Here is a 10,411-nt window from a genome sequence, read left to right as displayed (position 1 = left end):
TTTAAAAGGCAAAGGCAAATTAAAGCTGTTTATTAACATTTAAAATACTGTACAGTGTGTAAGCCCATGTTCCAACTTCCCACAGCACCAACTCTGTGCACTTATCGGATGCCCTGGTGAATGATGCTGCTTTTGGCACTGTTTGCCTTCTCTTTTTCTTTCTTCTTTATGGGATCCATCTCAAAACAGCGCCAAAGCCGCAGTGTTTCATCAGCAGCTGCAGATGCTACTGTTACACCATCTGGGCTCATGGTTAAGTTCAGAACTCGGGCAGTATGACCTAAGGAAGAATACAGTCAGGGCTGTGCTGATTCTAAGTGCAGCCATGGTTTCCCCCCATCTCTTGCACTTGTGTTCCTCATAAGCCTCAACAGCCTGCATCAGTGCCCCATAACATACTGAAGCCTTATGAGGCCACAGCCTTGGCTTACAATTGCAGCATGTAAGCTTCTAGAGGATGTCCCTGGACACTTTTTTATTATTATTGGTGCTTCAGGTTAGACGAGTAACAGACTACTTGAACTGAGGACTGAATCTGCCCTCAGCCCTCCCTTCCTCAGGCAAAGAGCCCAGCTTACCTCGAAGTTCAGTGACCTTGGCCATTGTTGGGTACTTCCATATCACTAACTGATTCTGTGCAAAGCCATGGCCTGAAATGAACTCTTTATAGGTTGTTGACCACAGGATAGAACAGACCTGTGAAGAGGCAGAAATACTATGAAGACACACAAGCTACTTGTGCTAATGTTCATCAGCAAGGATGAGCCCCTGATGGCTCCCTGACCTGTCCCAGGCCTCAGGAGCCATCATGTGTGCCAGAAAGAATCTTATCACCATGATGTTTGTCTCACCTGGGAGTGGGCATCAACAGCACTGAGACAGGTGCCAGAACAGACATTCCAGATGCGGATGTGTCTGTCGCTGGTTCCACCTCCAGTAGCTAGAACATTTGACTGCCACGGACACCATGCCACAGCCTGAGGAAGAATCAGTTCATTTTAAGAAGTACAAAAGGCAGCCTGTTCCCTATTGCATCTTCCAAAGCTCGGGCCACAGCAGCTCCAGGGTAGCCTCCCTCCAACAGGGCAGGGACTACAGCAAGTGCTACACACCTGCTTTTCACACAGACATGTCCCCACACTATCCACACAGCAGACCTGCACTCACCTTGACAGCACCCTGGTGCTGAGTGAAGGTCTGTACAGGAGTGAAGTCTCCGCTGTCTCCCTGGACAGATGGCCAGATGTTCACCAGGTTGTCATTGCCACCACTGGCCAGGTAGCGGCCATCTAGAGACCACTTCAGTCCGCACACTTCTTGTGTATGGCCAGTGAGAGTGGCCACGTGGTGCTCAGCCACTCTGACATCATGGTGGTGGATGTGGCCAGTTCGTGACCCACTGCAGAGAGGAGATGCAGTGTCAGACTTGCTCATTTTCACCAAAAGCTGTTTTTGTGCTATTGCAAAGCTGCCTTTTTTGCCATTGTGTTTCAACCAGTGTTAACCACCATCACTGGCCTGTTGACATGAGCAGAGCAGCCACAGAACTTCTTCACAACTGACTGTGTCCAGCAGCTGGAAGCTGCTTCACCCCCAGCTTTACCTGGAGAGGATGTAGCTGTTCCAGCTGAGGGACCCCACACGAGAAGAATGGCTGGTCATACTTCGGAGACGCTTCTGCTGCTGTATGTCCCATAGCTAGAGAGGCAAGAGTATTACATTCCCCAGCTGGTAAGGAACAGCAGCACTGTTGCTTTGCCAGGAAACTTTACTACACAGGCTCTGGCATTTGACCTTTTCTGTATGGGAACAGCAATTAATTTCTCATGTACGAAACAGAGTTATTCCAGACATCAGAATATCCCTAAAGTCTGCCTTGCTGCTGAAGTTCATCACTGACCACAGGTGGGTGGGGACACTTCCCTTATACTAGTCTTAGCTTAGCACCCTCAACATCACAAGACAGAGGCTGTAACCACTAATAGTCATAAGAGCACAGTAAGGATTCCCACTGCAGTGAAGGTCACTTACAGCCTTTTGGAGAGCAGATGACAGAGCTGTAAGAAACTACTTAAAATTTGTGCTACCTAATGATGATGTGAGCATAAGGGCACCTTCAGACAATATTGCTCTCGGGCAGAGAAGCACATCAGTGTCAAGTTCTCTACAGGCCTCTGTCACAAGTCATCCACTTCACCCCTTTGCTCCCACAATGGGCAGCAATTCACTGAACCATAACAAAAAAAACTAGTCCTAGAACACTCTTCTTCCCTGTGCTAAGGATAAAGACAAGTCAGAACACACTGTATCTTTCCTGTGCTAGCCAAGACTTTGTTTCAGGGCCCCACAGTAGACCACCTCTCATTTTACTGCACTCACCTGGACCTCAGCATTTCTTGTGCCGACAGCAAGGTAGTTTCCTTCTTTAATCCATGACAGAGAGGATACGTAATCATCTGGATTCTCTATCTGCAGCAGCTGGATGATTTCCCCAGAAGAGTGATTCCACAGATAAACGCAGTTGTCCAGAGCCACTGCCAGGAAGTTCTGAGAGCTCCAGTCAATGAGATTCAGATCTACAATTTGGAAGAGCAGTGCAGCTGACACAGTGCTTATATGCAGAGCCCCACCCACATCTTCACACAGCACAGAAGTGAACTATTTTCACTAATGCTGAATGCCATATCTCCCACCTGCACCAGCCACGTGTGCATGCAGGGAAGGGGCAGCCTCCAGGGATCCACCATGCCCAGTCAAGTAGCCCCAATTCAAGTCACCCACATGGTGCTTTGGACTACTAGGCAGCACAAAGACACTCAAGAACTGGACAATGCCAATCTGGGTGCATGAGGAACTGAAACAGCCCAATTAGAGAGTTTCAGTTCAGACCATGTTGGCCCCACTGCAAAATTATCTCAACGCTGCAGCCTACTTACAGTAGTCATTGCGAATCTCTGGTGCATCCAGGATCCGGTCTGGCATTGAGGGAATGTATCTACCATGCTTCCTACTGGAAGCAGGTGTAGTCTTCTGGCTGTAGAGCACTTTCAGGTTATTCTGATAGCCTGTGTGCAGAGAAACAGCTTTGATATCCTGCTTCGTCCTGACCATTCACCCAACTAGAAAACCCCTTCAGTTAGAACAAAGCCCTGGAGAAGATATGTGGATATCAGTGCACTGTGTTATAGCCTTACTGACAGTATTAATTACTGAATCAGAGTGGTTCCCAATTCACAAGAACATGTTTAACTGACTGTTGCTATTCACTTTCTTGCCTAGGAAGTTTGAAGCTTTTACAGGCAGACTTCAGGAAAATACATTATCTGCAGTACAAGTTAACAAGTGGCAGTTATAACCCAGCTTTTATAAAACAGTGAGAAACCTCACACAAACAACATGCCAGCTGTTATGCCAGCCCCTGAACTTCAGGAAACCTGAGAGAGATTCCAGTGTGCAAAGAACTCTGAGATGCAGTCAGCTGATCTCTCCCACGGCCAGAAATAGGGCCACATGTGTTACAGTTCCCCACAGAGATCTCTGTACCTAAGTCCCTCAAACAGACCCTGCATTGCACCACCCTGACTCTGCATCATACCTTCTGGAGCATTCTGTGGCTTTCCACTAAGGCGGAGAATCTTAGCCTCTTCTACATCAAAGCCATTAAGATTCACTGCCCAGGATTTCTGTTGCTCCTAGAAAAACAAATTACCCTCAGCAAGACTCATTTGAAATACCACCTTTAAACAAAACTGCAGCTGGTAGAAGACAGTTCGGTTGCACTGTGGGATTCAGCTGCATACAGGCAACTCAAAGTAGGTTTTTCCTCAGAAACCATCAGCAGGACACGGTGCTGTTTTCATGCAGAAAGCTATAGTCACAAGGGACCAAATGCTTCATAAACACATTTCAGAGCGCTATGTGCACATTCCAGAATTGTTCCCCATGCAGACATTGTCCTACAATAGCTAGCGCCAGCAGTTTCACAGTGCTCAGGCTCACAGGTCTCTGTAACCTCTATTTAAAAGTCTCAGTAGCCCAAGTTCCACTATCAGAAGCTGCACAGACCAAAGCAGAAGCCTGTGCTTAAAGAAATACCTCTGCAGAGCAGCTATGTGCTCAGCCCACACGTGCAGGCTGCGCACAGGTTCCACTTGCAGGCTCCCAAAGGCCCAGCGCTAGAAGTGGAGCTGGTGGGGACCTTCAGCCCCATGCCTGCTTTTAGAGGCTGCTTCTCTGTGACAAGTCACAAAGGATTAGATATTTAGTGACAATCATATGAATCTCAGTACTGTGCTCACCTTCTTGGTAGGGGAATTTTCAGCAGGGTCATTTTCTTTGGTTAGGAGGAAATTGGCCATTTCCATCTGCATAGCGCTGCGGTTGGGAATGTAGCGATCCCCCCCAGCTTTTGTTGGGGTGCTCTGGACTTTGGATCCAGATTTGCCTGCGTTCACATACATAAATATTGTTTTAGAGATACCCAGGGAGTTCGCATTCGACAAACTTCCAAAACAAAACGAACACCGTTTCCAAGAGGCACTTTAGCAGTTTAGCCTACAGCAGAGACAAGCTCCATGACCGCAGCGGGGCTCAGAGCACACAAGCCGCTCGAGCCGCATTTCGCAGCTATTCCCAGCCTCCCCCGTACCTCCTCGCATAAAGGCACCGAGCTCAGATCGGGAGCAGCCACAGAGATAACGCCCAGGGTCTGCCACAACAACAGCGCCAGGGCTCACGGAGGAGGGGAGGCCATTTCCCCCGTTACAGCGCACGGAGCGGACAAGGCTCCCGCACCGAGTCCCAGCAGAGCCGCATCCCGCGGCCGGCCGATGGGCTGAGAGCGGCGGTCCGCCCGGCCGCAGCGCGGAGCTCCGCGCAGCCAGAAGCGAGGGATGCCCTCAGCCCCGCCCGGCATCCCAGCGCGGCCCGGCACAGCCCCGCTCCCGCTCCCACCCCGCCGCTGGGCGCCGCCGCTCACCGGGAGTCTTGGACGGCGTCTTGCTGCCGCTGTAGGAGCGGTTGGCCGGCTTCATGGGCGACATGCTGGCGGCGGGACTGGGGCCGGCGCTCTCCTTGGCCTTGCGCTGCCACCGCGCGGGCGGGGCGTTGGGGATCGGCGTGTCCAGCTTCAGCAGCCCGTGCAGGTCCGCCTCGAACACAAAGTGCGCCATGGCGCTGCGGGCGACCCGCCGGATCAGCGGGGCACAGCCAGGCACGGCCGCTCCCCTCCCGTTAGGTCGCGCCTCAGACCACCCTTCTCCACGGCGACTACCCTTCTCCACGGCCTCCCCCCTTCGGACCTCGACACCCTCCGGCCCGGAGCCCAGCCGCCGCCGGCCCCTCTCACCTCCACGTCCCCGCTCAGCCTCACGCAGCACCCCCCCGCTCACTTCGGCTTTTAAACTCCGCGCGGCCTCCCTTCCCATTGGTCGCTTCAAATCTAAACCGCCGCACGTTGTCATGGCGACCCCGCGCAGCCGCGCTGCGATTGGCTAAGCCGCAGAGTGGGGCGGGGCTTTCCCCGCCGGGACGCGGTCTGTCCGGCAGTGGCGAGGGTCGAGGTACGGGATCTGCCCGGGCATGGGGCGGGGCCAGCGGCGGCGCAAAGGAGCGAGGAGGCCGCGTGGTTGGTCTATATTTTACGGTCTATACTTTATATCCCAGGGGGAAAAGGGACCGAGGGCGCTCCGCGCGGCTCCCAGCCGCCCATCAGCAGGTAGGAGTGGTTGGCGATGTCCGTGCTGGGCACCGGGCGGCCGGCAGCGGGTTCTGGCGGAGGATCCCCGGGCTCGCCGCGGGGTCCGGGCAGCACCTCCAGCAGGCAGGGCAGCACGGCGTCCTCCGGCGGCTGCTTGTAGAATGCGCCGGGCTGTGGAGGGGGGATGAGGAGATGCGCTCGAGGCGGCGCTGGGGCTGCGGGACGGCCGGAGGCGGCCCGGCCCGGCGCTCACCTGGCCCTGCTTGGGACTGTCGTGCAGGAAGGTGCCCAGTGCGCGGTGCAGGTCGGGGACGGGCGGCCACAGCCTCTGCTTCACGCTGCTGAGGAGGCAGCGGGGCGATGTGGGCAGCCCCCCGGCCCCGTGCACCCCGCTGCCGGCAGCGCGGCCTTACCTGTAGAGGGACGGGAAGGTGCACCGCAGCCCCAGCAGCACTCCGGTGAAGATCAGCGGTGCCACCGTCACGCTCGGGATCACCCAGCCTGCGACGGAAGGGCGGTTCCGCACTGCGGGCCTATTCTCCTCGTCCCACCCGGGCGCCCTCAGCCCCGCACGGCCCTTACCCGCTTCAGCCGCGACGTCAACCACGACGGGCTGGGACCACGCGCTCCAGCTGCCCCGGTACTGCGGCCCACCGGGCTGCGCCCGCACCTGGGCACGATAGCGGGCACCGGGCCGGAGGTCCAGCACTTCCTTCCTGGCCGCCCGCGGGACCTGCAGCACCTGTGGGCAGAGCTGAGCTGGGGCTGTTCGGGGCCTGCGGCTGCCCCGTGCCAGTCCCTGCATCACCTTCCAGTCGGGGCTGTCGTCCGTGGCGTAGCGGACCTGGTACTCCAGTTGCTCCGCCAGCGCCTCCAGGGGCGGCAGCCACTGCAAGCTGAGCCGGCCCTGCGCCGCCGTCGCCTGCACGTGCCGCGGGGCCTCCGTGAGCACTGCGGGGTGGGGACGTGTCGCTGCCTTGGATCAGAACCCCGCCCCGAGCGACGGATGTGCACGGACTCACCAGCCTGGTGCAGCCAGAAGGGCTCCTTGAAGTAGCTGAGCACAGGTAGCTCGTGGAGCCGGGTGACGTTCACCAGGACGGCAATGGGGCTGCCGGCCGTGGGCTGGAAGGTGCAGGTGTGGCTGCCCTGTGTCCCCGCGCTGGCCTCTTCACACTGCTGCCACGTGTCCTCCCTGTGTGGCAGGGAGCGGGCAGCCAGTCATCCTGCAGTGCTAGCACTGCTGCCATTGCTCTCTGCTTGGGGGCACGGCTCTGTGTCGTTGCTGTGCCCTTTACCTCATGCCAGCCCCACTCGGAGATGCCCGGTAGAAGAGCTCGTGGGTGCTGTGGTGCTCTGCAGGGTCCCAGCTCCACACACAGCGCACACACCGCAGGTCGGGAGTGCTGCAGTGCAGCCCGATGTCCTCTGATCAGGTGAGAGCCAGGGTAGAGTGGGCTGCTTCTTCCCAAACCCCGCAGAACCCAACTCTCATGTGTGGGCACTCTGCAGCCCCCAGCAGCGGAGATGGACAGTCTCTCACCAGAAGAATGGGGCGTCTCTGCGACCACCACCTCCGACCAGGGCCCCCAGACACCATCCATTGAGGTGCCGTCAGGCTTGCTGCGCACCTGGATGTGGTACCTCACCCCTGGCTGCAGCTCCCGGAGAATCACCCATGTGTCGGCCTGTACCAGCCCCTAAAGAGAGTGGTTAGGATGGGGTGCTGCCACGTGCCCCAGATCCCACAGCCCCTGTACATACCTGCACTGTTCCCTGGAAGGCTGCAGCTCCCCTGGCTGTAGGCGGGTGGGCTCTGTTGGTGGGATGGGCAGGGAGGTCCCTGGGTGCCGTGCCACAGGGTGTCACTTTGGGGGTCATGGGATGGTAGCACACCTCATAGAGGAAGAAGTTGGGGTAGTCAGCAAGTGGCGGCTGCCACGACACACGGAGCTGCCCTGTGGCTCCTGCCCAGTGGGCACTTATGTTCACTGGTGGGGCGATGAGACCTGCAGGAATGTGTTGGGGCATCCCCAGTGTGACAGCAGCTGCAAGGCCCAGATGCTGCCAGTGATGGGCGGGAAGAGGAAGGGGCACTGAGGTGTAGGGATTAGGGTTGTGCCACGGGAGAGACTCACCCACTGCATCCACGCTGAGATCCCGCCTGTGCCTGGTGCGGTTGGTGGCAGCGTCCAGGACAAGAATGTGGAGCTGGGTGAAGAGCCGCACGTCCTGGCTGGGGAACACACAGATCTGCCGCATCCCACTGGCCCCACGGCGCTGTGTGAAGACTGCACACGTGGTAGGTGCATCCCTGAGGAACAGATGGGGGCCCTCGAGCACCCTGAGCCTGGGGCCAGCTGAAGGGAGGGGATCTGGGCATGGCAGAGGTCCCTCAGTGTCACCACTCCTTCCCATGTCCCCGCCGGCTCTACCTGCTGTACCAGTAGTAGAAGCGGTGTATCCCGCTTGCCTCCTCCTCATCCCAGAAACACGTGAGATCCTCGAAGGAGCGGGAGAAGCAGAGGATGTCCTCGGGCACCTCTGCCAGCAACACAGCATCTGGTGGGAGGCTGGGCATGAAAGAGTCCCTGGCTGCCTCATCCCCTGCGTGGCCCCTCCTGCCCGAGTCCCCCGCCAGCGCTGAGGGAGGGATGCATACATCACCACTGCTCCCCCTCCCCAGCACACAGGGTCCTTGGAACAAACAAACATCCCAGAATAGCTCTGTGGTCAGATAGGCTCTGGAGATCAGCGGGAAGCACCCCGGCTCGACTCACTCCGGAAGGCACGTGGAAGTGCGATAAGGAGAGCAGTGCTCCAGGAGAGGCAAGAGCCTGGGGCTTGTGTGGGGTTTGAGTGGGGCTGATCCCACTCCAGGTGAAAGGAATGAGCACAGGAATGCCACGGTCCCCAGATGTCTGCCAGGTGTCCCCCTGCTCTCCCTGCCCCTTACCTTGCCCTGACCCCTCACCCTGTTCCTCCTTTTCCAGATGGCAACCCCTTCCTCCCCACACGCTCTGCCCGCAGACCACAGCCCTCTCTCTCCTACCTGCCCTTCTCTTTTCGCACCCCCAGCCACCCCAGCCTCTCTTGACCTCCCCTGGCACTGCCTCCCACCCAGCCCCAGGGTGGCACAGGCACCTGCGTGCCTCTGCTCTGGCCATGTCCTGTGGGTTCCCAGAGCACTCTCATGGCACTGCTCTGCAGCTGGCACAAGGCAAGCTCAGGCATCGCACTGGCACAGAAGCAGAAGGTGAGCCCGAAGCCTCCTTTCCTCCTCCTGCACCTGTAGGGGTGACTTAAAGGGTGCTCCTGTGACCACTATAGCAGTCTGACCACAGATCTTGGATGAGTGTGAAAACAGGAGCATGAGATTAAACATTTTGTCTGGTTTAATGCTTTATATAGTGTTATAGAAAGAGTATAAGGGCCTAAGGAAGAGCTTAAAGCATCGGTGACCCTGCCAGGGCTGGCTCAGGGCTGGATGGAAAGAACCCATAGGGCACTAAGTTGGCACCAAGCTGGGCAGTGCCACTGCATTACATGTAGGTGCAGCGTGATGTCATGGGGCTGAGAGCTGCCACCCCAAACTAGTGGCTGGCAGCTGCAGGAAGCAGGCACCCCTTTGTTGCAAGCACCCTGGAGTGCCCCACGTGTGACCAAACGCATCCTCCAGCAGACCCTCCTGAAGCCGTCTCCCTCATCCTGCGCCTCCCTGGCTGCTGCAGGGCGCAGCTCCCTGTGATCCACCCGTGGAGGAATAATGACTCCAGGACCTACCTTGGGATGTCACTGGCTCAGTGTCCATGGCAGGGCTGTGCTGGCTCAGCAGGACAGCAGTGAGCAGAGCAGGCAGCCAGCCTTGGTGCAGGCAGGCTGCCATCCCTCCTGTTGCGCTTGGTACTTCCCAGCACCCCGGCTGCTGCCCCGGCTCTGCAGGGTGATACCTTTATCTGGGAAGTGTAGGCTGTGCTGCTCAGGAAGCCTGGCTGGAGGCTCCCCTCACCCCATCACCAGCACTTCCCCGTGCCCAAAACCACCGCGCTGCGGCCCCTTCACCAGCAGCCACAGTGCCAAGAGAGACTGCTCCCATCAGATAGGCGGCACGTCCTGCCCTTGTGGCTAGCTGCATGGGGTGGGAAGAAAAACAGCCACCGAGGAAGCAGGGAGGCCCCTTCTATGGGTTGGGCAGACTTGGGTGGGACCTGGGGACACCCGCACCCTCGGTGTCATGTCAGAGCTCAGGGTGTGGGATGGTGGCTCCGGCTCCATCTCACCCTACGCTGCCCCACTCTGTGTGGCCCTGCTGTGCCACAGGCAGGTTGGCATCAATCTGCCCCATGTCACCGCCATCCTGGGGGCATGGAAGCTAAGGGAGGAACAGCCAGCACCAGTTTGTCATGTTTTTTCAATCCAGTCCCACTTCCTTCTCCATCTGGTGACCGGGCTTTGCAGGCAACATGCACAAACCCTTTGGTTCAACACGGCTGCCCCATGTGCCGTTCACAGCTGAGCAGGCAGGCACAGAGGTGGTGGCACACTGGGGCAGCTGGTCCCTGTCACTGCTTCACTGGCAACCTCACCCGTGGAGCAGAGGATGCTCATTAATGGCTGCAGCTGCCAAGTAGTGGGAAACTGAAATGGTATTGACACATTTCAATTGTGATCTGGGGAAAAGAGGCCGTTCCCCAGAAAGAAAAATGCCTTGCT

At 57.3% G+C, this 10,411-nt stretch overlaps 2 protein-coding genes across 20 annotated transcripts; both read right to left on the bottom strand.

Moving 5' to 3' along the window:
- Window positions 1-5,490, bottom strand: CDC20 (cell division cycle 20). Its single transcript, XM_085231909.1, has 11 exons — window positions 5,348-5,490; window positions 4,979-5,175; window positions 4,299-4,444; window positions 3,596-3,692; window positions 2,937-3,065; window positions 2,380-2,576; window positions 1,604-1,698; window positions 1,168-1,399; window positions 852-977; window positions 579-696; window positions 1-280 (listed from the first exon to the last, which is right to left on the bottom strand). The coding sequence occupies exons 2-11, from the start codon at window positions 5,169-5,171 to the stop codon at window positions 102-104; spliced, it is 1,512 nt and encodes a 503-aa protein (XP_085088035.1). The 5' UTR covers window positions 5,172-5,175; window positions 5,348-5,490; the 3' UTR covers window positions 1-101.
- Window positions 5,491-5,627: 137 nt separating this feature from the next.
- Window positions 5,628-10,354, bottom strand: MPL (MPL proto-oncogene, thrombopoietin receptor). 19 transcript variants are annotated; one of them, XM_085231908.1, is made up of 12 exons: window positions 9,482-9,599; window positions 8,134-8,260; window positions 7,837-8,012; window positions 7,463-7,707; window positions 7,242-7,398; window positions 6,997-7,126; window positions 6,721-6,893; window positions 6,507-6,649; window positions 6,281-6,440; window positions 6,112-6,199; window positions 5,952-6,039; window positions 5,628-5,869 (listed from the first exon to the last, which is right to left on the bottom strand). In XM_085231908.1, exons 1-12 carry the CDS (start codon window positions 9,582-9,584, stop codon window positions 5,654-5,656), a joined length of 1,806 nt encoding a protein of 601 aa, XP_085088034.1. In that variant the 5' UTR covers window positions 9,585-9,599; the 3' UTR covers window positions 5,628-5,653. The 19 variants fall into 19 exon arrangements, 17 of the variants coding, with proteins under 17 accessions (XP_085088034.1, XP_010714633.2, XP_085088030.1 ...); XM_010716331.4 differs by having other exon boundaries at window positions 6,112-6,440; window positions 9,482-9,650; XM_085231904.1 differs by having other exon boundaries at window positions 7,463-10,354.
- Window positions 10,355-10,411: the final 57 nt, after the last annotated feature.

The sequence above is a fragment of the Meleagris gallopavo genome, chromosome 10 (assembly GCF_905368555.1).
Source record: "Meleagris gallopavo chromosome 10, MGAL_WU_HG_1.1, whole genome shotgun sequence".
In the NCBI taxonomy this organism is placed as follows: Eukaryota; Metazoa; Chordata; class Aves; order Galliformes; family Phasianidae; genus Meleagris; species Meleagris gallopavo.
Note: the sequence above shows the minus strand (reverse complement) of the source record. Positions and strands in the feature narration are given on the sequence as shown.

Bases quoted from the DNA above. Each gene is read 5' to 3' on its own strand.
- MPL (XM_085231893.1), bottom strand. From the start codon at position 8,413: ATGTTTGTTTGTTCCAAGGACCCTGTGTGCTGGGGAGGGGGAGCAGTG. The intron at 6,650-6,720 runs GTGAGTCCGTGC...CCCACCCCGCAG, and splicing joins CTTCTGGCTGCACCAGGCTG to TGCTCACGGAGGCCCCGCGG. The intron at 6,040-6,111 runs GTAAGGCCGCGC...CTGCCTCCTCAG, and splicing joins ACCTTCCCGTCCCTCTACAG to CAGCGTGAAGCAGAGGCTGT.
- CDC20 (XM_085231909.1), bottom strand. From the start codon at position 5,171: ATGGCGCACTTTGTGTTCGAGGCGGACCTGCACGGGCTGCTGAAGCTG. The intron at 4,445-4,978 runs GTGAGCGGCGGC...ATGTGAACGCAG, and splicing joins GACGCCGTCCAAGACTCCCG to GCAAATCTGGATCCAAAGTC. The intron at 1,699-2,379 runs GTGAGTGCAGTA...TTGCCTCTCTAG, and splicing joins CAAGAAATGCTGAGGTCCAG to CTATGGGACATACAGCAGCA.